The 23,344-nt window shown below is 36.1% G+C and overlaps 1 protein-coding gene across 2 annotated transcripts in view; it reads right to left on the bottom strand.

Annotated features, from left to right (window-relative positions):
• Window positions 1-18,427: 18,427 nt before the first annotated feature.
• Window positions 18,428-23,344, bottom strand: part of myo1b (myosin IB) — a 151,570-nt gene continuing 146,653 nt past the window's right edge. For both annotated transcript variants that reach the window (XM_056754921.1, XM_056754922.1), the window contains 7 exons: window positions 23,220-23,294; window positions 22,500-22,634; window positions 22,282-22,388; window positions 20,613-20,745; window positions 20,363-20,515; window positions 19,987-20,111; window positions 18,428-19,906 (listed from right to left, as the gene is read on the bottom strand). In XM_056754921.1, coding sequence (XP_056610899.1) covers window positions 19,777-19,906; window positions 19,987-20,111; window positions 20,363-20,515; window positions 20,613-20,745; window positions 22,282-22,388; window positions 22,500-22,634; window positions 23,220-23,294 — 858 coding nt within the window. In that variant the 3' untranslated portion in view covers window positions 18,428-19,776. The remainder of the gene's footprint in view (window positions 19,907-19,986; window positions 20,112-20,362; window positions 20,516-20,612; window positions 20,746-22,281; window positions 22,389-22,499; window positions 22,635-23,219; window positions 23,295-23,344) is intronic.

The raw sequence follows: 23,344 nt of genomic DNA, 5'->3' as shown, positions 1-23,344 counted from the left end.
GTTTTCAGTATATGAAGCATGATCCTGTGAGTTGAATGTTTACAAAACAAGCTTTTGAGAAATCAACTGTTTTTTCTTGCAAAATACATTTTTTCAAGCTCCTCTCATGCTTTGTGTTACAAGAAGCAGTTTTCAGTATATGAAGCATGATCCTGTGAGTTGAATGTGCAGAGAACAAGCTTTTGACTAATCAACAGTTTTTCTTGCAAACGACATCTTATCATGCTCCTCTCATGCTCTGTGTTACAAAAAGCAGTTTTCAGTATAAGAAGCATGATCCTGTGACTTGAATGTGCACAGAAAAAGCTTTGGACTAATCAACTGTTTTTTCTTGCAAAAGACATCTTATCATGCTCCTCTCATGCTCTCTGTAACAAAAAGCAGTTTTAAGTATAAGAAGCATGGTTCTTTTGAGTTGAATGTGCACAAGACAAAATTTTGACTAATCAACAGTTTTTTCTTGCAAAATACATTTTTTCTTGCTCCTCTCATGCTCTTTGTAAAAAAAAAAGCAATTTTCAGTATAAGAAGCATGATCATGTGAGTTGAATGTGCACAAAACAAGCTTTTGACTAATCAACAGTTTTCCTTGCAAACGACATCTTATCATGCTCCTCTCATGCTCTGTGTTACAAAAACCAGATTTCAGTATAAGAAGCATGATCCTGTGAGTTCAATGTGCACATGACAAGCTTTTGACTAATCAACAGTTTTTCTTGCAAACAACATTTTTTCATTTTCTTCTCATCATGCTATGTGTGACAAAAAGCAGTTTTCGGTATAAGAAGCATGATCCTGTGAGTTGAATGTGCAGAGAACAAGCTTTTGACTAATCAACTGTCTTTTTCTTGCAAATTACATCTTTTCATGCTCCTCTCATGCTCTGTGTTACAAAAAGCAGTTTTCAGTATAAGAAGCATGATCCTGTGAGTTCAATGTGCACAGGACAAGCTTTTGACTAATCAACAGTTTTTCTTGCAAACAACATTTTTTCATTTTCTTCTCATCATGCTCTGTGTGACAAAAAGCAGTTTTTCTTGCAAATGACATTTTTTCATTTTCTTCTCATCATGCTCTGTGTTACAAGAAGCAGTTTTCAGTATAACAAGCATGGTCCTGTGGTGTTGAATGTTTACAAAACAAGCTTTTGACAAATCAACTGTTTTTTCTTGCAAAATACATTTGTTCAAGCTCCTCTCATGCTTTGTGTTACAAGAAGCAGTTTTCAGTATATGAAGCATGATCCTGTGAGTTGAATGTGCAGAGAACAAGCTTTTGACTAATCAACTGTCTTTTCTTGCAAATTACATCTTTTCATGCTCCTCTCATGCTCTGTGTGACAAAAAGCAGTTTTCGGTATAAGAAGCATGATCCTGTGAGTTTAATGTGCAGAGAACAAGCTTTTGTCTAATCAACTGTCTTTTCTTGCAAAATACATTTTTTCATGCTCCTCTCATGCTCTGTGTTACAAGAAGCAGTTTTCAGTATAAGAAGCAGTATCCTGTGGTGTTGAATGTTTACAAAACAAGCTTTTGACTAATCAACTGTTTTTTCTTGCAAAATACATCTTTTCATGCTCCTCTCATGCTCTGTGTTACAAAAAGCAGTTTTCAGTATAAGAAGCATGATCCTGTGGTGTTGAATGTGCACAAAACAAGCTTTTGACTAATCAACTGTTTTTTATTGCAAAAGACATCTTTTCATGCTCCTCTCATGCTCTGTATTACAAAAAGCAGTTTTCAGTATAAGAAGCTTGATCCTGTGGCGTTGAATGTTTTCAAAACAAGCTTTTGACAAATCAACAGTTTTTTCATGCAAAAGACATTTTTTCATGATCCTCTCATGCTTTGTGTTACAAGAAGCAGTTTTCAGTATATGAAGCATGATCCTGTGAGTTGAATGTTTACAAAACAAGCTTTTGAGAAATCAACTGTTTTTTCTTGCAAAATACATTTTTTCAAGCTCCTCTCATGCTTTGTGTTACAAGAAGCAGTTTTCAGTATATGAAGCATGATCCTGTGAGTTGAATGTGCAGAGAACAAGCTTTTGACTAATCAACAGTTTTTCTTGCAAACGACATCTTATCATGCTCCTCTCATGCTCTGTGTTACAAAAAGCAGTTTTCAGTATAAGAAGCATGATCCTGTGACTTGAATGTGCACAGAAAAAGCTTTGGACTAATCAACTGTTTTTTCTTGCAAAAGACATCTTATCATGCTCCTCTCATGCTCTCTGTAACAAAAAGCAGTTTTAAGTATAAGAAGCATGGTTCTTTTGAGTTGAATGTGCACAAGACAAAATTTTGACTAATCAACAGTTTTTTCTTGCAAAATACATTTTTTCTTGCTCCTCTCATGCTCTTTGTAAAAAAAAAAGCAATTTTCAGTATAAGAAGCATGATCATGTGAGTTGAATGTGCACAAAACAAGCTTTTGACTAATCAACAGTTTTCCTTGCAAACGACATCTTATCATGCTCCTCTCATGCTCTGTGTTACAAAAACCAGATTTCAGTATAAGAAGCATGATCCTGTGAGTTCAATGTGCACATGACAAGCTTTTGACTAATCAACAGTTTTTCTTGCAAACAACATTTTTTCATTTTCTTCTCATCATGCTATGTGTGACAAAAAGCAGTTTTCGGTATAAGAAGCATGATCCTGTGAGTTGAATGTGCAGAGAACAAGCTTTTGACTAATCAACTGTCTTTTTCTTGCAAATTACATCTTTTCATGCTCCTCTCATGCTCTGTGTTACAAAAAGCAGTTTTCAGTATAAGAAGCATGATCCTGTGAGTTCAATGTGCACAGGACAAGCTTTTGACTAATCAACAGTTTTTCTTGCAAACAACATTTTTTCATTTTCTTCTCATCATGCTCTGTGTGACAAAAAGCAAATTTTCTTGCAAACAACATTTTTTCATTTTCTTCTCATCATGCTCTGTGTTACAAGAAGCAGTTTTCAGTATAACAAGCATGGTCCTGTGGTGTTGAATGTTTACAAAACAAGCTTTTGACAAATCAACTGTTTTTTCTTGCAAAATACATTTGTTCAAGCTCCTCTCATGCTTTGTGTTACAAGAAGCAGTTTTCAGTATATGAAGCATGATCCTGTGAGTTGAATGTGCAGAGAACAAGCTTTTGACTAATCAACTGTCTTTTCTTGCAAATTACATCTTTTCATGCTCCTCTCATGCTCTGTGTGACAAAAAGCAGTTTTCGGTATAAGAAGCATGATCCTGTGAGTTTAATGTGCAGAGAACAAGCTTTTGTCTAATCAACTGTCTTTTCTTGCAAAATACATTTTTTCATGCTCCTCTCATGCTCTGTGTTACAAGAAGCAGTTTTCAGTATAAGAAGCAGTATCCTGTGGTGTTGAATGTTCACATAACAGGCTTTTGACTAATCAACAGTTTTCCTTGCAAAAGACATCTTATCATGCTTCTCTCATGTTTTGTTATACAAGAAGCAGTTTTCAGTATATGAAGCATGATCCTGTGAGTTGAATGTGCAGAGAACAAGCTTTTGACTAATCAACAGTTTTTCTTGAAAATTACATCTTTTCATGCTCCTCTCATGCTCTGTGTTACAAAAAGCAGTTTTCAGTATAAGATGCATGATCCTGTGAGTTGAATGTGCACAAAACAAGCTTTTGACAAATCAACTGTTTGTTCTTGCAAAAGACATTTTTTCATGCTCCTCTCATGCTCTGTGACAAAAAGCAGTTTTCGTTATATGAAGCATGATCCTGTGAGTTGAATGTGCACAAAACAAGCTTTTGACTAATCAACAGTATTTCTTGCAAAAGACATCTTTTCATGCTCCTCTCATGCTTTGTGTTACAAGAAGCAGTTTTCAGTATAAGAAGCATGATCCTGTGAGTTGAATGTGCAGAGAACAAGCTTTTGACTAATCAACTGTTTTTTCTTGCAAATTACATCTTTTCATGCTCCTCTCATGCTCTGTGTTACAAAAAGCAGTTTTCAGTATAAGAAGCATGATCCTGTGGTGTTGAATGTGCACAAAACAAGCTTTTGACTAATCAACTGTTTTCCTTGCAAACGACATCTTTTCATGCTCCTCTCATGCTCTGTGTTACAAAAAGCAGTTTTCAGTATAAGAAGCATGATCCTGTGGTGTTGAATGTGCACAAAACAAGCTTTGGACTAATCAACTGTTTTTTCTTACAAAAGACATCGTTTCATGCTCCTCTCATGCTCTGTGTTACAAAAAGCAGTTTTCAGTATAAGAAGCATGGCTCTGTGAGTTGAATGTGCACAAGACAAAATTTTGACTAATCAACTGTTTTTTCTTGCAAAAGACATTTTTTCGTGCTCCTCTCATGCTCTGTGTTACAAAAAGCAGTTTTCAGTATAAGAAGCATGATCCTGTGAGTTCAATGTGCACATGACAAGCTTTTGACTAATCAACAGTTTTTCTTGCAAACGACATTTTTTCATTTTCTTCTCATCATGCTCTGTGTGACAAAAAGCAGTTTCGGTATAAGAAGCATGATCCTGTGACTTGAATGTGCACATAACTAGCTTTTGACTAATCAACAGTTTTTCTTGCAAAAGACATCTTTTCATGCTCCTCTCATGCTTTGTGTTACAAGAAGCAGTTTTCAGTATAAGAAGCATGATCCTGTGGTGTTGAATGTGCACATAACAAGCTTTTGACTAATCAACTGTTTTTTCTTGCAAATTACATCTTTTCATGCTCCTCTCATGCTCTGTGTTACAAAAAAGCATTTTTCAGTATAAGAAGCATGATCCTGTGGTGTTGAATGTGCACAAAACAAGCTTTTGACTAATCAACTGTTTTTTACTGCAAAAGACATCTTTTCATGCTCCTCTCATGCTCTGTGTTACAAAAAGCAGTTTTCAGTATAAGAAGCATGATCCTGTGACTTGAATGTGCACAAAAAAAGCTTTGGTCTAATCAACTGTTTTTTCTTGCAAAAGACATCTTATCATGCTCCTCTCATGCTCTCTGTAACATAAAGCAGTTTTAAGTATAAGAAGCATGGTTCTGTGAGTTGAATGTGCACAAGACAAAATTTTGACTAAACAACAGTTTTTTCTTGCAAAATACATTTTTTCTTGCTCCTCTCATGCTCTTTGTAAAAAAAAGCAATTTTCAGTATAAGAAGCATGATCCTGTGAGTTGAATGTGCACAAAACAAGCTTTTGACTAATCAACTGTTTTTTCTTGCAAAAGACATCGTTTCACGCTCCTCTCATGCTCTGTGTTACAAAAGCAGTTTTCAGTATAAGAAGCATGATCCTGTGGTGTTGAATGTCACATAACAGGCTTATGACTAATCAACAGTTTTCCTTGCAAACGACATCTTATCATGCTCCTCTCATGTTTTGTTATACAAGAAGCAGTTTTCAGTATATGAAGCATGATCCTGTGAGTTGAATGTGCAGAGAACAAGCTTTTGACTAATCAACTGTTTTTTCTTGCAAATTACATCTTTTCATGCTCCTCTCATGCTCTGTGTTACAAAAAGCAGTTTTCAGTATAAGAAGCATGATCCTGTGAGTTGAATGTGCACAAAACAAGCTTTTGACTAATCAACTGTTTTTTTTACAAAAGACATCGTTTCATGCTCCTCTCATGCTCTGTGTTACAAAAAGCAGTTTTCAGTATAAGAAGCATGATCCTGTGGTGTTGAATGTGCACATAACAAGCTTTTGACTAATCAACAGTTTTTCTTGCAAACGACATCTTATCATGCTCCTCTCATGCTCTGTGTTACAAAAAGCAGTTTTCAGTATAAGAAGCATGATCATGTGAGTTGAATGTGCACAAAACAAGCTTTTGACTAATCAACAGTTTTCCTTGCAAACGACATCTTATCATGCTCCTCTCATGCTCTGTGTTACAAAAACCAGATTTCAGTATAAGAAGCATGATCCTGTGAGTTCAATGTGCACATGACAAGCTTTTGACTAATCAACAGTTTTTCTTGCAAACAACATTTTTTCATTTTCTTCTCATCATGCTCTGTGTGACAAAAAGCAGTTTTCGGTATAAGAAGCATGATCCTGTGAGTTGAATGTGCAGAGAACAAGCTTTTGACTAATCAACTGTCTTTTCTTGCAAATTACATCTTTTCATGCTCCTCTCATGCTCTGTGTTACAAAAAGCAGTTTTCAGTATAAGAAGCATGATCCTGTGAGTTCAATGTGCACAGGACAAGCTTTTGACTAATCAACAGTTTTTCTTGCAAACGACATTTTTTCATTTTCTTCTCATCATGCTCTGTGTGACAAAAAGCAGTTTTTCTTGCAAACGACATTTTTTCATTTTCTTCTCATCATGCTCTGTGTTACAAGAAGCAGTTTTCAGTATAAGAAGCATGATCCTGTGGTGTTGAATGTTTACAAAACAAGCTTTTGACAAATCAACTGTTTTTTCTTGCAAAATACATTTGTTCAAGCTCCTCTCATGCTTTGTGTTACAAGAAGCAGTTTTCAGTATATGAAGCATGATCCTGTGAGTTGAATGTGCAGAGAACAAGCTTTTGACTAATCAACTGTCTTTTCTTGCAAATTACATCTTTTCATGCTCCTCTCATGCTCTGTGTTACAAAAAGCAGTTTTCAGTATAAGAAGCATGATCCTGTGAGTTCAATGTGCACATGACAAGCTTTTGACTAATCAACAGTTTTTCTTGCAAACGACATTTTTTCATTTTCTTCTCATCATGCTCTGTGTGACAAAAAGCAGTTTTCGGTATAAGAAGCATGATCCTGTGAGTTGAATGTGCAGAGAACAAGCTTTTGACTAATCAACTGTCTTTTCTTGCAAAATACATTTTTTCATGCTCCTCTCATGCTCTGTGTTACAAGAAGCAGTTTTCAGTATAAGAAGCAGTATCCTGTGGTGTTGAATGTTTACAAAACGAGCTTTCGACAAATCAACTGTTTTTTCTTGCAAAATACATTTTTTCAAGCTCCTCTCATGCTTTGTGTTACAAGAAGCAGTTTTCAGTATATGAAGCATGATCCTGTGAGTTGAATGTGCAGAGAACAAGCTTTTGACTAATCAACTGTCTTTTTTTGCAAATTACATCTTTTCATGCTCTTCTCATGCTCTGTGTTACAAAAAGCAGTTTTCAGTATAAGAAGCATGATCCTGTGAGTTCAATGTGCACATGACAAGCTTTTGACTAATCAACAGTTTTTCTTGCAAACGACATTTTTTCATTTTCTTCTCATCATGCTCTGTGTGACAAAAAGCAGTTTTCGGTATTGATCCTGTGAGTTGAATGTGCAGAGAACAAGCTTTTGACTAATCAACTGTCTTTTCTTGCAAATTACATCTTTTCATGCTCCTCTCATGCTCTGTGTTACAAAAAGCAGTTTTCAGTATAAGAAGCATGATCCTGTGGTGTTGAATGTGCACAAAACAAGCTTTTGACAAATCAACTGTTTTTTCATGCAAAAGACATTTTTTCATGATCCTCTCATGCTTTGTGTTACAAGAAGCCGTTTTCAGTATATGAAGCATGATCCTGTGAGATGAATGTGCAGAGAACAAGCTTTTGACTAATCAACTGTTTTTTCTTGCAAATTACATCTTTTCATGCTCCTCTCATGCTCTGTGTTCCAAAAAGCAGTTTTCAGTATAAGAAGCATGATCCTGTGGTGTTGAATGTGCACAAAACAAGCTTTTGACTAATCAACTGTTTTTTATTGCAAAAGACATCTTTTCATGCTCCTCTCATGCTCTGTATTACAAAAAGCAGTTTTCAGTATATGAAGCATGATCCTGTGAGTTGAATGTTTACAAAACAAGCTTTTGACAAATCAACTGTTTTTTCTTGCAAAATACATTTTTTCATGCTCCTCTCATGCTCTGTGTTACAAGAAGCAGTTTTCAGTATAAGAAGCAGTATCCTGTGGTGTTGAATGTTTACAAAACGAGCTTTCGACAAATCAACTGTTTTTTCTTGCAAAATACATTTTTTCAAGCTCCTCTCATGCTTTGTGTTACAAGAAGCAGTTTTCAGTATATGAAGCATGATCCTGTGAGTTGAATGTGCAGAGAACAAGCTTTTGACTAATCAACTGTCTTTTTTTGCAAATTACATCTTTTCATGCTCTTCTCATGCTCTGTGTTACAAAAAGCAGTTTTCAGTATAAGAAGCATGATCCTGTGAGTTCAATGTGCACATGACAAGCTTTTGACTAATCAACAGTTTTTCTTGCAAACGACATTTTTTCATTTTCTTCTCATCATGCTCTGTGTGACAAAAAGCAGTTTTCGGTATTGATCCTGTGAGTTGAATGTGCAGAGAACAAGCTTTTGACTAATCAACTGTCTTTTCTTGCAAATTACATCTTTTCATGCTCCTCTCATGCTCTGTGTTACAAAAAGCAGTTTTCAGTATAAGAAGCATGATCCTGTGGTGTTGAATGTGCACAAAACAAGCTTTTGACAAATCAACTGTTTTTTCATGCAAAAGACATTTTTTCATGATCCTCTCATGCTTTGTGTTACAAGAAGCCGTTTTCAGTATATGAAGCATGATCCTGTGAGATGAATGTGCAGAGAACAAGCTTTTGACTAATCAACTGTTTTTTCTTGCAAATTACATCTTTTCATGCTCCTCTCATGCTCTGTGTTCCAAAAAGCAGTTTTCAGTATAAGAAGCATGATCCTGTGGTGTTGAATGTGCACAAAACAAGCTTTTGACTAATCAACTGTTTTTTATTGCAAAAGACATCTTTTCATGCTCCTCTCATGCTCTGTATTACAAAAAGCAGTTTTCAGTATATGAAGCATGATCCTGTGAGTTGAATGTTTACAAAACAAGCTTTTGACAAATCAACTGTTTTTTCTTGCAAAATACATTTTTTCAAGCTCCTCTCATGCTTTGTGTTACAAGAAGCCGTTTTCAGTATATGAAGCATGATCCTGTGAGTTGAATGTGCACAAAACAAGCTTTTGACTAACCAACTGTTTTTTCTTGCAAAAGTCATTTTTTCATGCTTTGTGTGACAAAAAGCAGTTTTCAGTATAAGAAGCATGATCCTGTGAGTTGAATGTGTACAAACCAAGCTTTTGACTAATCAACTGTTTTTTCTTGCAAAAGACATCTTTTCATGCTCCTCCATGCTCTGTGTAAGAAAAAGCAGTTTTCAGTATAAGAAGCATGATCCTGTGAGTTGAATGTGCACAAAACAAGCTTTTGACTAATCAACTGTTTTTTCTTGCAAAAGACATCTTTCCATGCTCCTCCATGCTCTGTGTAAGAAAAAGCAGTTTTCAGTATAAGAAGCATGATCCTGTGAGTTGAATGTGCACAAAACAAGCTTTTGACTAATCAACTGTTTTTTCTTGCTAAAGACAACTTTTCATGCTCCTCTCATGCTCTGTGTTACAAAAAGCAGTTTTCAGTGCAGGAAGCATGCTTCTGAAAGTGCAAAAAACAAGCTTTTGACTAATAAACTGTTTTTTCTTGCAAAAGACATCTTTCCATGGTCCTCTCATGCACAAAACAAGCTTTTGACTAATCAACAGTTTTATCTTGCAAAAGGCATCTTTTCATGCTCCTCTCATGCTCTGTGTAACAGAAATCAGTTGTCAGTATAAGAAGCATGTTTCTGTGAGTTGAATGTGCACAAAACAATTTTTTGACTAGTAAATTGCTTTCTCTTGCAAAGTAACCTTTTCACGGTCCTTTCATGCTTTTTTGTAACAAAGATAAATTTTCAGTGCAAGAAGCATGTTTTCTGAAAGTTTAAAATGCACAGAACGAGCTTTTGACTAATCAACTGTTTTTGCTTGCAAAAGACACTTTTTTCATGGTCTTCTGATGCTCTGTGTAACAAAAAGCAGTTTTCAGTACAAAAAGCATCTTTATTTATGTGCATGTGCTCAAAACAAGCTTTCGACTAATCAACTGCTTTCTCTTGCAAAAGACACTTTTTCATCGTCCTTTCATGCTGTGTGTGACAAAAAGCAGTTTTCAGTTTAAGAAGCATGATCCTGTGAGTTGAATGTGCAGAGAACAAGCTTTTGACTAATCAACTGTCTTTTCTTGCAAATTACATCTTTTCATGCTCCTCTCATGCTCTGTGTTACAAAAAGCAGTTTTCAGTATAAGAAGCATGATCCTGTGAGTTCAATGTGCACATGACAAGCTTTTGACTAATCAACAGTTTTTCTTGCAAACGACATTTTTTCATTTTCTTCTCATCATGCTCTGTGTGACAAAAAGCAGTTTTCGGTATAAGAAGCATGATCCTGTGAGTTGAATGTGCAGAGAACAAGCTTTTGACTAATCAACTGTCTTTTCTTGCAAATTACATCTTTTCATGCTCCTCTCATGCTCTGTGTTACAAAAAGCAGTTTTCAGTATAAGAAGCATGATCCTGTGAGTTCAATGTGCACATGACAAGCTTTTGACTAATCAACAGTTTTTCTTGCAAACGACATTTTTTCATTTTCTTCTCATCATGCTCTGTGTGACAAAAAGCAGTTTTCGGTATTGATCCTGTGAGTTGAATGTGCAGAGAACAAGCTTTTGACTAATCAACTGTCTTTTCTTGCAAATTACATCTTTTCATGCTCCTCTCATGCTCTGTGTTACAAAAAGCAGTTTTCAGTATAAGAAGCATGATCCTGTGGTGTTGAATGTGCACAAAACAAGCTTTTGACAAATCAACTGTTTTTTCATGCAAAAGACATTTTTTCATGATCCTCTCATGCTTTGTGTTACAAGAAGCCGTTTTCAGTATATGAAGCATGATCCTGTGAGATGAATGTGCAGAGAACAAGCTTTTGACTAATCAACTGTTTTTTCTTGCAAATTACATCTTTTCATGCTCCTCTCATGCTCTGTGTTCCAAAAAGCAGTTTTCAGTATAAGAAGCATGATCCTGTGGTGTTGAATGTGCACAAAACAAGCTTTTGACTAATCAACTGTTTTTTATTGCAAAAGACATCTTTTCATGCTCCTCTCATGCTCTGTATTACAAAAAGCAGTTTTCAGTATATGAAGCATGATCCTGTGAGTTGAATGTTTACAAAACAAGCTTTTGACAAATCAACTGTTTTTTCTTGCAAAATACATTTTTTCAAGCTCCTCTCATGCTTTGTGTTACAAGAAGCCGTTTTCAGTATATGAAGCATGATCCTGTGAGTTGAATGTGCAGAGAACAAGCTTTTGACTAATCAACTGTCTTTCTTGCAAATTACATCTTTCCATGGTCCTCTCATGCACAAAACAAGCTTTTGACTAATCAACAGTTTTATCTTGCAAAAGGCATCTTTCCATGGTCCTCTCATGCACAAAACAAGCTTTTGACTAATCAACAGTTTTATCTTGCAAAAGGCATCTTTTCATGCTCCTCTCATGCTCTGTGTAACAGAAATCAGTTGTCAGTATAAGAAGCATGTTTCTGTGAGTTGAATGTGCACAAAACAATTTTTTGACTAGTAAATTGCTTTCTCTTGCAAAGTAACCTTTTCACGGTCCTTTCATGCTTTTTTGTAACAAAGATAAATTTTCAGTGCAAGAAGCATGTTTTCTGAAAGTTTAAAATGCACAGAACGAGCTTTTGACTAATCAACTGTTTTTGCTTGCAAAAGACACTTTTTTCATGGTCTTCTGATGCTCTGTGTAACAAAAAGCAGTTTTCAGTACAAAAAGCATCTTTATTTATGTGCATGTGCTCAAAACAAGCTTTTGACAAATCAACTGTTTTTTCTTGCAAAATACATTTTTTCAAGCTCCTCTCATGCTTTGTGTTACAAGAAGCCGTTTTCAGTATATGAAGCATGATCCTGTGAGTTGAATGTGCAGAGAACAAGCTTTTGACTAATCAACTGTCTTTCTTGCAAATTACATCTTTTCATGCTCCTCCATGCTCTGTGTAAGAAAAAGCAGTTTTCAGTATAAGAAGCATGATCCTGTGAGTTGAATGTGCACAAACCAAGCTTTTGACTAATCAACTGTTTTTTCTTGCAAAAGACATCTTTTCATGCTCCTCCATGCTCTGTGTAAGAAAAAGCAGTTTTCAGTATAAGAAGCATGATCCTGTGAGTTGAATGTGCACAAAACAAGCTTTTGACTAATCAACTGTTTTTTCTTGCAAAAGACATCTTTTCATGCTCCTCCATGCTCTGTGTAAGAAAAAGCAGTTTTCAGTATAAGAAGCATGATCCTGTGAGTTGAATGTGCACAAAACAAGCTTTTGACTAATCAACTGTTTTTTCTTGCTAAAGACAACTTTTCATGCTCCTCTCATGCTCTGTGTTACAAAAAGCAGTTTTCAGTGCAGGAAGCATGCTTCTGAAAGTGCAAAAAACAAGCTTTTGACTAATAAACTGTTTTTTCTTGCAAAAGACATCTTTCCATGGTCCTCTCATGCACAAAACAAGCTTTTGACTAATCAACAGTTTTATCTTGCAAAAGGCATCTTTTCATGCTCCTCTCATGCTCTGTGTAACAGAAATCAGTTGTCAGTATAAGAAGCATGTTTCTGTGAGTTGAATGTGCACAAAACAATTTTTTGACTAGTAAATTGCTTTCTCTTGCAAAGTAACCTTTTCACGGTCCTTTCATGCTTTTTTGTAACAAAGATAAATTTTCAGTGCAAGAAGCATGTTTTCTGAAAGTTTAAAATGCACAGAACGAGCTTTTGACTAATCAACTGTTTTTGCTTGCAAAAGACACTTTTTTCATGGTCTTCTGATGCTCTGTGTAACAAAAAGCAGTTTTCAGTACAAAAAGCATCTTTATTTATGTGCATGTGCTCAAAACAAGCTTTCGACTAATCAACTGCTTTCTCTTGCAAAAGACACTTTTTCATCGTCCTTTCATGCTGTGTGTGACAAAAAGCAGTTTTCAGTTTAAGAAGCATGATCCTGTGAGTTGAATGTGCACAAACCAAGCTTTTGACTAATCAACTTTTTTTTCTTGCAAAGGACATCTTTTCATGCTCCTCCATGCTCTGTGTAAGAAAAAGCAGTTTTCAGTATAAGAAGCATGATCCTGTGAGTTGAATGTGCACAAAACAAGCTTTTGACTAATCAACAGTTTTTTCTTGCTAAAGAAAACTTCTCATGCTCCTCTCATGCTCTATGTTACAAAAAGCAGTTTTCAGTGCAGGAAGCATGCTTCTGAAAGTGCAAAAAACAAGCTTTTGACTAATAAACTGTTTTTTCTTGCAAAAGACATCTTTCCATGGTCCTCTCATGCACAAAACAAGCTTTTGACTAATCAACAGTTTTTTCTTGCAAAAGGCATCTTTTCATGCTCCTCTCATGCTCTGTGTAACAGAAATCAGTTGTCAGTATAAGAAGCATGTTTCTGTGAGTTGAATGTGCACAAAACAAGTTTTTGACTAGTAAATTGCTTTCTCTTGCAAAGTAACCTTTTCACGGTCCTTTCATGCTTTTTTGTAACAAAGATAAATTTTCAGTGCAAGAAGCATGTTTTCTGAAAGTTTAAAATGCACAGAACGAGCTTTTGACTAATCAACTGTTTTTGCTTGCAAAATACACTTTTTTCATGGTCTTCTGATGCTCTGTGTAACAAAAAGCAGTTTTCAGTACAAGAAGCATCTTTATTTATGTGCATGTGCTCAAAACAAGCTTTCGACTAATCAACTGCTTTCTCTTGCAAAAGACACTTTTTCATCGTCCTTTCATGCTCTGTGTAACAAAAAGCAGTTTTAAGTGCAAGAAGCATGCTTCTGAAAGTGCATAAAATAAGCTTTTGACCAATCAACTGCTTTCTCTGGCAAACTACACTTTTTCATGGTCCTCTGATGCTCTTATATAACAAAAGCAGTTTTCAGTGCAAGAAGCATGTTTCTGAAAGTTGAATGTGCACAAAACAAGCTTTTGACTAATCAACTGTTTTTTCTTGCAAAAGACATCTTTTCATGCTCCTCCATGCTCTATGTAAGAAAAGCAGTTTTCAGTATAAGAAGCATGATCCTGTGAGTTGAATGTGCACAAAACAAGCTTTTGACTAATCAACTGTTTATTCTTGCAAAAGACAACTTTTCATGCTCCTCTCATGCTCTGTGTTTACAAAAAGCAGTTTTCAGTACAAGAAGCATGATCCTGTGAGTTAAATGTGCACAAAACAAGCTTTTGACTAACCAACTGTTTTTTCTTGCAAAAGTCATTTTTTCATGCTTTGTGTGACAAAAAGCAGTTTTCAGTATAAGAAGCATGATCCTGTGAGTTGAATGTGCACAAACCAAGCTTTTGACTAATCAACTGTTTTTTCTTGCAAAAGACATCTTTTCATGCTCCTCCATGCTCTGTGTAAGAAAAAGCAGTTTTCAGTATAAGAAGCATGATCCTGTGAGTTGAATGTGCACAAAACAAGCTTTTGACTAATCAACTGTTTTTTCTTGCTAAAGACAACTTTTCATGCTCCTCTCATGCTCTGTGTTACAAAAAGCAGTTTTCAGTGCAGGAAGCATGCTTCTGAAAGTGCAAAAAACAAGCTTTTGACTAAAAAACTGTTGTTTCTTGCAAAAGACATCTTTCCATGGTCCTCTCATGCACAAAACAAGCTTTTGACTAATCAACAGTTTTTTCTTGCAAAAGGCATCTTTTCATGCTCCTCTCATGCTGTGTGTAACAGAAATCAGTTGTCAGTATAAGAAGCATGTTTCTGTGAGTTGAATGTGCACAAAACAAGTTTTTGACTAGTAAATTGCTTTCTCTTGCAAAGTAACCTTTTCACGGTCCTTTCATGCTTTTTTGTAACAAAGATAAATTTTCAGTGCAAGAAGCATGTTTTCTGAAAGTTTAAAATGCACAGAACGAGCTTTTGACTAATCAACTGTTTTTGCTTGCAAAAGACACTTTTTTCATGGTCTTCTGATGCTCTGTGTAACAAAAAGCAGTTTTCAGTACAAAAAGCGTCTTTATTTATGTGCATGTGCTCAAAACAAGCTTTCGACTAATCAACTGCTTTCTCTTGCAAAAGACACTTTTTCATCGTCCTTTCATGCTCTGTGTAACAAAAAGCAGTTTTTAGTGCAAGAAGCATGCTTCTGAAAGTGCATAAAATAAGCTTTTGACCAATCAACTGCTTTCTCTGGCAAAATACACTTTTTCATGGTCCTCTGATGCTCTTATGTAACAAAAAGCAGTTTTCAGTGCAAGAAGCATGTTTCTGAAAGTGAAATGTGCCCAAAACGAGCTTTTTACTAATCAACTGTTTTCTCTTGCAAAAGACACCTTTTCATGGTCCTCTAATGCTGTGTGTAACAAAAAGCAGTTTTTCAGTGAAAGAAGCATGTTTCTGAAAATTGAAAGTGCAAAAAGAAAGAGAATACGGAGGACAATCCAACGGATAACACACCTTGCGACTCCCCTCTGGGGAGTCCGATTTGGCCATGGAACATCGGACACCTAAACTTTGCGTTTCAACAGGAATGCATTCTGAAACCATTCAAGATTTCCAACCACGCGCACACGGATATTGGTCCAGCACAGAGCTAGCAAATATCTGATTCTATATACAGAATAGCTTCGTTAAGCTACTGCCTCTTTGTTAAAGATGATTTTATTGGCTTGCCTTGCGGCCATGCCCTCTCTCTCTCTCACACTCACTCTCTCTCTCTGCGCTTCCTAGCGTGTTTGTGTTTCATGTTTACGCATCATGTGTTTTGTCAATATATGTCTAGGCCTAATTGTTTGTTGAGTTAGTTCAATAAATAATCATGTATTCCCTCGTGATGGTTCATTGGCTTTTCGGTCACTTAAACTGTGTTCTGATCTATGCTACCTCTGCTCTAAAAACTTTGATTACACAAAGCATCAGAGGACCATGAAGAAGTGTCTTTTGCAAGAGAAAACAGTTCATAACTCCAAAGCTCTTTTTGAGCACTCGCAACTTTCAGAAATATGCTTTTTGCACTGAAAAGTGCTTTTTGCTACTCAGAGGCATGAGAGGACCATGAAAAGTGTCTTTTGCAAGACAAAACAGTTCATCGCTCAAAAGCTCTTTTTTAGCACTCCCAACTTTCAGAAATATGCATTTTGCACCGAAAACTGCTTATTGTGACACAAGGCCATAAAAGGTGTCTTTATATGCTTCTGTGTCTGTGTTTGGTGCATCTGCGCTGTTTACCCTTTTGCGTCATGCGAGTGTGTGTGCTGTAGTGATGGGCACTTTTGAAACAGGCTTCATAAAGCTTTAAACCTGTGTCGAATCTTTTGTATCGAATCCTTGCTTCGAAGCACGTGTAAAACTGGTTAAGTCATGTGATTTTTAGCAAAATAAGACTTTGTTACGTCATTACTGTTTCGAAACGTTCCAAAACTCGACAACATTTCGTCACTAGGGGGTATTGAAAGTAAACTCATAAACCAGTGCCTGTCTATAACTGATTTTCTGTAAATCATGAAATAAAAGAGAACCATGCTTTGTGATCTATGGACAGTGATCATCTCGGGATAAGTATCACCTAATGTGAAATCTAGCCAAATTTTACCTAACAAACAGAGCCATATGTTGTGTATATACAGTATATATATATATAATGTATGTCAAATTATCCAAAATAAAAGATGACTGAAGTGAAAAGTCAAAGATCAATTGTAGCCTATGGGACCATTTTAAAAACAGCCTTGTAGGTGTGTGATGGTTAATAATCTATGTTGAAACTCCTACCACCTTCATTTATTGGGTGGGCAAATGTGTAGCCAAAACATCTGCTGTTCTTTAAATTCAAAATAAAGAAAACGTAATAAAGAAGGTCACTTTCGAACATACAGATTCTAATGGGTCAGCGATTGTCTAAGCCGTTGTTATATGAGTGTCTTAGAGCAACACGCGCAAATGACCACTACATATCACCGTGGAGAGGGCTGTCAGAATGTTTTGAAGCCTCGAAATGATATGGCACATTTGATTCAACTGTTTCATTGTTTCACGAAGCCTCGCTCTGCCCATCGCTAGTGTGCTGTATATTTTGTGTTTGTGAATGGGAGTTTATTTATTCACTTAGCTCTTCATACTTTTTTAAATAAATTTAATGTATTGCTTATAGTAAAGCTGCTTTCTAACAATGAAAATTACTTCTGTTATGTTAGGTTACTACGGTGGCCCCTTTCATGTTAGGGTCCAATCCAATATTTTAACCCAGGTGTAATGTTGGATAATCCTTCTCGTAGTATCTTTCATTTCATATAAAAGAACCTAGCAGAATACAGATTTTTTTAGGATCTGGGCTAACCATATCTTTTGGGGCATGTCTGCAGGACTGTAAATTATGGGTTTGACCTTTTCTGTTCCCAGACTGCACGGTAGGGGGAACTCTGGCGGGCAGCTATGCAACTGGGTGCTATTTTTAAACACATCATCTACAATATGTCAACACTTGTTCAATAGGGACATGCCATCAGCAGTCTCCTCAAGCCATAGATTTAACCTGGGACAAATCTCAAGATGTGATGGAAAACAGCTGGACTGAGCTGCAACCCCGGTCAAGAGTATCTCTCTCAAATATTTATATAGGTCATTGGTTGTGCTAACAGATATGTGTATTTAAAATTCCACTATAACTAGTTCTTAGAATGTTTCATTAGGAAGTTGAAACACGCTCACCTACCTCAAAACATGCTGACCAACTTCTATTGTTCTGCCATAGAGAGCCTGTTAACTTACTACAGCACAGTGTGGTCCTCCAGCAGGACAGAAGAGAACAGGAGGACCTGGGGAGGGTAGTAAGGGCATCTGAGCACTTGATTGGTTATCACTGCCCATACTCCATGACATCCACACTGGTCGACTTCAGAAGAAGGACAACTGCATTTTAAAAGATCCCGCTGACCGTGGACATCATTAGTTCTCCCTTTCCTTCTGGGAGAAGGTACAGACTGGTAAAATTCAAAACCAGCAGACTGAAAAACAGTTTCTTCCCCCAGGCAGTTAGATGCTTACATGCATAATCACACACTATCCCAATCAAACTAAACAGTGCAATAACCCTCCCCCACTATATTACTAGCTGCACTATTACTTTACTTGCACTGTCACTGCACTACCTCATGATGGTTTTTATTTTTGTATGTATAAAAGCCTTTGTCTTTGTATATAGGTATTTGGCTGTTCTTACATACTGTAACTGTATACGTTTTATTTCTTTATAATTGTGTTTTTATAATTGTTCACCTGTCATCCGGAAGAACTGTTATTTTTAAATGTATCATCTACAATCTGTCAAGGCCTGCTCTATAGGGACATGACATCAGCAGTCCCGTCAAGCCATGGAATTTAACCTAGAGATGTGATGAAAACAGCTAGACTGAGCTGCACCCCCAGACAAGAATATCTCTCTCTCTCTCAAATATTTATATAGGCCATTGGTTTTTGCCAACAGATCTGTCTAGAAACATCCACTGTAGAAAGTTCTCAAAATTTTTTAATAATTCAATTGCTGGAAAAAAAACATATTCACCTGCACAATTCTCACTAAAACAAAGAGTACACACTGATATAGAAGTCATTTAAATTGTTATCTATAACCAGTATGTAAGTTGTTAATCATACTATTTAGTCATTTAAAATGTAATCCATAGCCAGTATGTAAGGTGTAAATCATACTATTTAGTCAATGTAATTTATTGCTTTAATGAAAAACAATTTGTTTGTTACATTTGGCAAATAATGAAACACTTCTACATTTTTTAGATTTGAATTACATTTAGGCACACAAACATTTAAACAACAATTTTTCTCATTCATTTTATTGTCCTGACACAAAATCTACGAGTTACCAGCAACGCATAAAAAAGATGAATACTATGAAGAATCCAAGGACATGAAGTAATTTCAAATCATCCTTTACTGGCGATAACGATTATCAGTTATCCCAACTTATAATTCAATTGTAGCATTGTGGAACTGCAGAAAATTATTTTGGCAGGTACTGCGTTTAGAAGTTACTACAAAAAGTCCACTAAAACAATGTGGGAAAATATCATATGGAGTCTGTGCCTGTCTGTTTTAAAAATGTATACCTAAATCAAGCCTCAACATTATTATTGGAACAAGTCAAAAATGAAATGATGTACCCATTACAAAAAAGCATACACACTTAACCTATGGGACAACAAAAAACAACCATTATTATTAGCCCTGTTCAAAACAAGTTTAAGGGTCATGTACATAACATCTTTTGATTACTGAGTGAAAGTTTAGGGGTCAAAACAACCTCTTGTTAATAAGGATTGTACCAACCAGGATGCAACTGTGTAGGTTGTTTAGGTTTTTATAAGGTCTTCTGGCAACAAGCATACCAACCATTCTGACTACAAATGTAGCCTTAACTCAAAATTCAGAATCAGTGAACCACCTGTTAATCCTGCTGCATGAAGGCCTTTATAGATGGAAATAATTTGGGGTGTATTGAAACACACCACGAATGCATTGATTCCATTGAATTAATCCATTAAAAGTACCCTGATTTAATTTGTGGTCTATATAGGGTAATCATTGATAAACAAAATGCAAAAAAAGCATTTACCATTAAACTGTAAAGAAAAATATTTAGTATACTGCAAAGAAAAACTATTATTTTATAAATAAAATTGCACAAGATTTTTTATCACAAATGATTTTTTTAAATAATAAACTGCAGCACTAGGAACACAAAATCAAAAGAAATTATATTGATATTATATAATCAGAAATGAAAATACGAAGAATGCCATAATTGCACAATCATTACGAAACTGCGGGGTGAAGAATCTAAGTGTAGACACTCCTGCCATGGCTGGTTGTTATGGTGATGGAACAGATACCTCCAGAAGGCGGTTGTTTTTACGCTTGCACAAGACATCTTTGCCATTTTTTGTGGCACCCTGTATGAATTTAACACACACTTTGTCCTGCTTAAATTGTACAAGAAACCTAAAAGAATAGAAGAGAAGTTACATTACATTTACTAAGCAAGTCAAAAAACAAGAGAACCAAAAAAGTTGGACACTGACTCGTCTGTTATATCGATATTGATCTGATTCCTGTCAGCTGAAGCAGTGCGATGAAGTTTGGTTATGATCTCAATCAGTCGGTTGCTGCTCAACAAGAAGTCACCTTTAGCTGCTGATGTGGCACCCTACAGAGAGAGTACAATTAGCTTTGTACCAACACTACTGTTTATGTGTCTACTGTAAATTAAAATAAATTATCAGGTAAAAGTATGATTTAAAGACAAAGTTATAAAAATAATATTTGATAATAAATGTTGAGTGTTAAGACCAATTCCTTAAGCGATGCATTTATAATAAACAAGCCACACAGACTTATATCTCTTCATACATGGATACTTTTCAGGAATCTTTTTTCCTCCACCATTCGGTGTCATACCTCTTTGAGCCTAAGGGCAAAGAAGCCATCGTTCTGAGTGCTAACAGAAACACTGCTGAGATCGGGCAGCGGTACACTGGCCTTTACCTGACCTGTCTTCTGATCAGCCAGAACAAAGTTGTTCTTGGTCAAGAGGAAAATTCTTGGAGCTTCCTAAAATGTGAACCAGTAAATTGACAATTGTAAAATAAAAAGATAAAAACAGGCAAAGACCTAAAATTCTTCCTGCACAGATTTTGTTTCTTCTCACCTTGCCATTGGCACGATTGATTTTACTGACCACATCTGCAAGAAGAACCTTATCCTCTACTAAGCCGTTTAGCTTCTGGTACTTGGGGTTTTTAGAAAACTCCACATAGTCTCCTTTAAAAGGCTGCCCCACACTGCAAAGCAGAAAGATATCTATTAAAATGTAATTATACAGAATAGAAATGTTCAAGTTACAGCTACAACTCCAGATGTATGTGTCAGGGTAAAAGGACAGCAACAAAGCCACAGATAAACACATTGATGACACTGCCAGACACTCTAAACACATTGTTTGCCCGTTTTGTGTCTCGGAACGAAGAGACGACAATCTACACTGCATTGACAGAGAGAGACAACCCCATACAACTGCAGCAACACCAAGTAAGATCAGCCCTTCGCAGGATCAACGATAGAAAAGCAGCTGGTCCAGATGGAGTCAAAGGAAGAATCCTGAAGACCTGTGCAGACAAGCTAGCAGGGATATTCACCACAATCTCTCGCTTCTACAATCCATACCAGCCTGAAGTCTGCTATAAATATTCTGAAGATCACCACAATCGCGATTCTCATATGCTGACAGGTACGATCATATATCATTACACACCATACAACCATAGGCTATACAAACTATACGCAAAGCCTTGCCATCACATCTGGGAAATAAGTCAGTAAATTTGAGTAAATTCACAGGCTTCACTTATTTCGTGCGAATGCGCACGTGAAATACAGATGTGGGGAGGTGATTTGTAAATCACACACAGTCAAATACTTATCCCGTGCAAATAGTGCAATAACCCTTCCCTACTATATTGCTTTGCTGCACTATTACTTTACTTGCACTGTCACTGCACTACCTCAGAGGGTTTCTATTTTTGTGTGAATTTATGTTCCTTAAATAATGACAAAAAGTTCTGTTCTGTTCTACTGTACCCTAATGACGCATACAGAGTACTAAGCATGTTAAAATCAAAAACAGGACAAACCATTCCTTGTTACGCCTATAAGCAGAAATGAGAAATCCAACTACTGTATAACTGCAAAAAATGTTAGATCCTACAGATCCAAGGTTTAGATCCAGAACTACTTCTTGCAATAGGTCTCACAAGATCACCCTTTTTCAATAAAATTACTTTTCCTTTACACAAGCATCAACAAGTCTACTCAACCACAAGGCAGACCTGAGTAGGTTGGAAAGAACAATAGACAGAAGATTAAATGATGATGGAAAAAGAAATCTCAGTAGTGTTTGTCCACTGTCAAAATGCTCAGTCTGATTTTGTCTGACAAGAAAAAGGTTCAGCAGGTGCCAATCAAAGTGGAAATGACTGGTTACATTAAATAAAATTTTTTCCGTGAAAACCTTGTGATTGAGATGTTCCCTTATCTGTACTGGGAAGACAATAGAAACACACCATAAAATGAAATATCAATCATAAGAGAAATATGGAATTAAATAATTGGAATGAAATTAATATATAATTAGAATAATTAAAATCTTGCCATAGAGAAACTCAGAACCTCATATCCTCTACACAGTATGTGTTCTTTTTAGGGCCTGGCAGCAAAAAATCATCAACAAACTTTTTTGTAGGAACAGCCTGCCTAACATATTTTCTGCTTCCAAAGAATAAAGGAAAATCATGCTGGATTTTTTGCGGAACTTTTCATACCTGTTCGGATACAATGCTTTTTTGTCTTTGAAGAGCTCACTTGCTTCAAGCTTCTCCTCATAGGTAGCCTTCTTTTCCTCTGTGAACTGGCTGCGATATTTATTGCACTAATTAAAGGACACAACAAGGAAGAATATCACATTTCAATTGCTAATATTGTCAAATATTACATGACAATAGTTTATTTAGTGGTACATAATGCAAATGATAGAACTGACCCTCCACAAATGGAAAATTCTCCTGATCTCTTGATGTGTCCTATCTAGGAAACCATATGGCTTTGCTGGCCAGCTCACATCGACGGGTGACATAGAGGACATCGTCATCTTCAAGCCCAAGAAGTACTTCTGCATCTTTAAACAAAAGAATGAAAACTCATTTTTTCCCTTATAGGAGAAGAAAAGATATGAAAAATATTTCCAAGGGCATTGCACCAGCTAATTTTGCCACTAGTCAATGCATACCCTTTTTATCAGGTAGTAACATGACTTCAGCTGTGCATACGGTACAGGGCAACAACAGAAAGAAAAGTGTTACTTTCTGAGGTCTCATGAGCTTTGTATAGTAAGCAACTGTTAAACATGTACGTTAATGTTTATAAACGTTATAAACGTTAATGTTAATGGAAGTTATTAACAAAATGTGATGGTGCTGTAGTTGCTAGTGCTAGTTATATAATTTTAAATTGTTCAAACACAAGCCATAAATCTTGTGGACCACCATAAAACTAGCCATCCAGACACAGACAAAAATACCAAATATTTTCACTTACAAACCAATGTAATTGATGTGAAGAGTCATTTAAGCAATTAAAAAACTGACCATAACTATTCAACTAGTAAAAACCAATATATACAATATCTCCAATCTGTCACATTTTGCAACAGCTTGCAGAGGTTACATCAAACTGCATTTTATAAAGCCAACAGGTTTCTTACAATTCTCTGGATGGTGAAATCATAGATCTTCTTGCCAGCATTAGCTTTGAAGAACTTCCTGTATTCCCGACGAACCTGAAAAACAAACAGAGTGCACAATAAATCACTTCTTCTTTGTTAACAAC

The sequence above is a fragment of the Triplophysa dalaica genome, chromosome 8 (genome assembly GCF_015846415.1).
Source record: "Triplophysa dalaica isolate WHDGS20190420 chromosome 8, ASM1584641v1, whole genome shotgun sequence".
NCBI classification, from domain to species: Eukaryota; Metazoa; Chordata; class Actinopteri; order Cypriniformes; family Nemacheilidae; genus Triplophysa; species Triplophysa dalaica.
The sequence above is the reverse complement of the archived record's forward strand: the minus strand, read 5'-3'. Positions and strand labels throughout refer to the sequence as shown.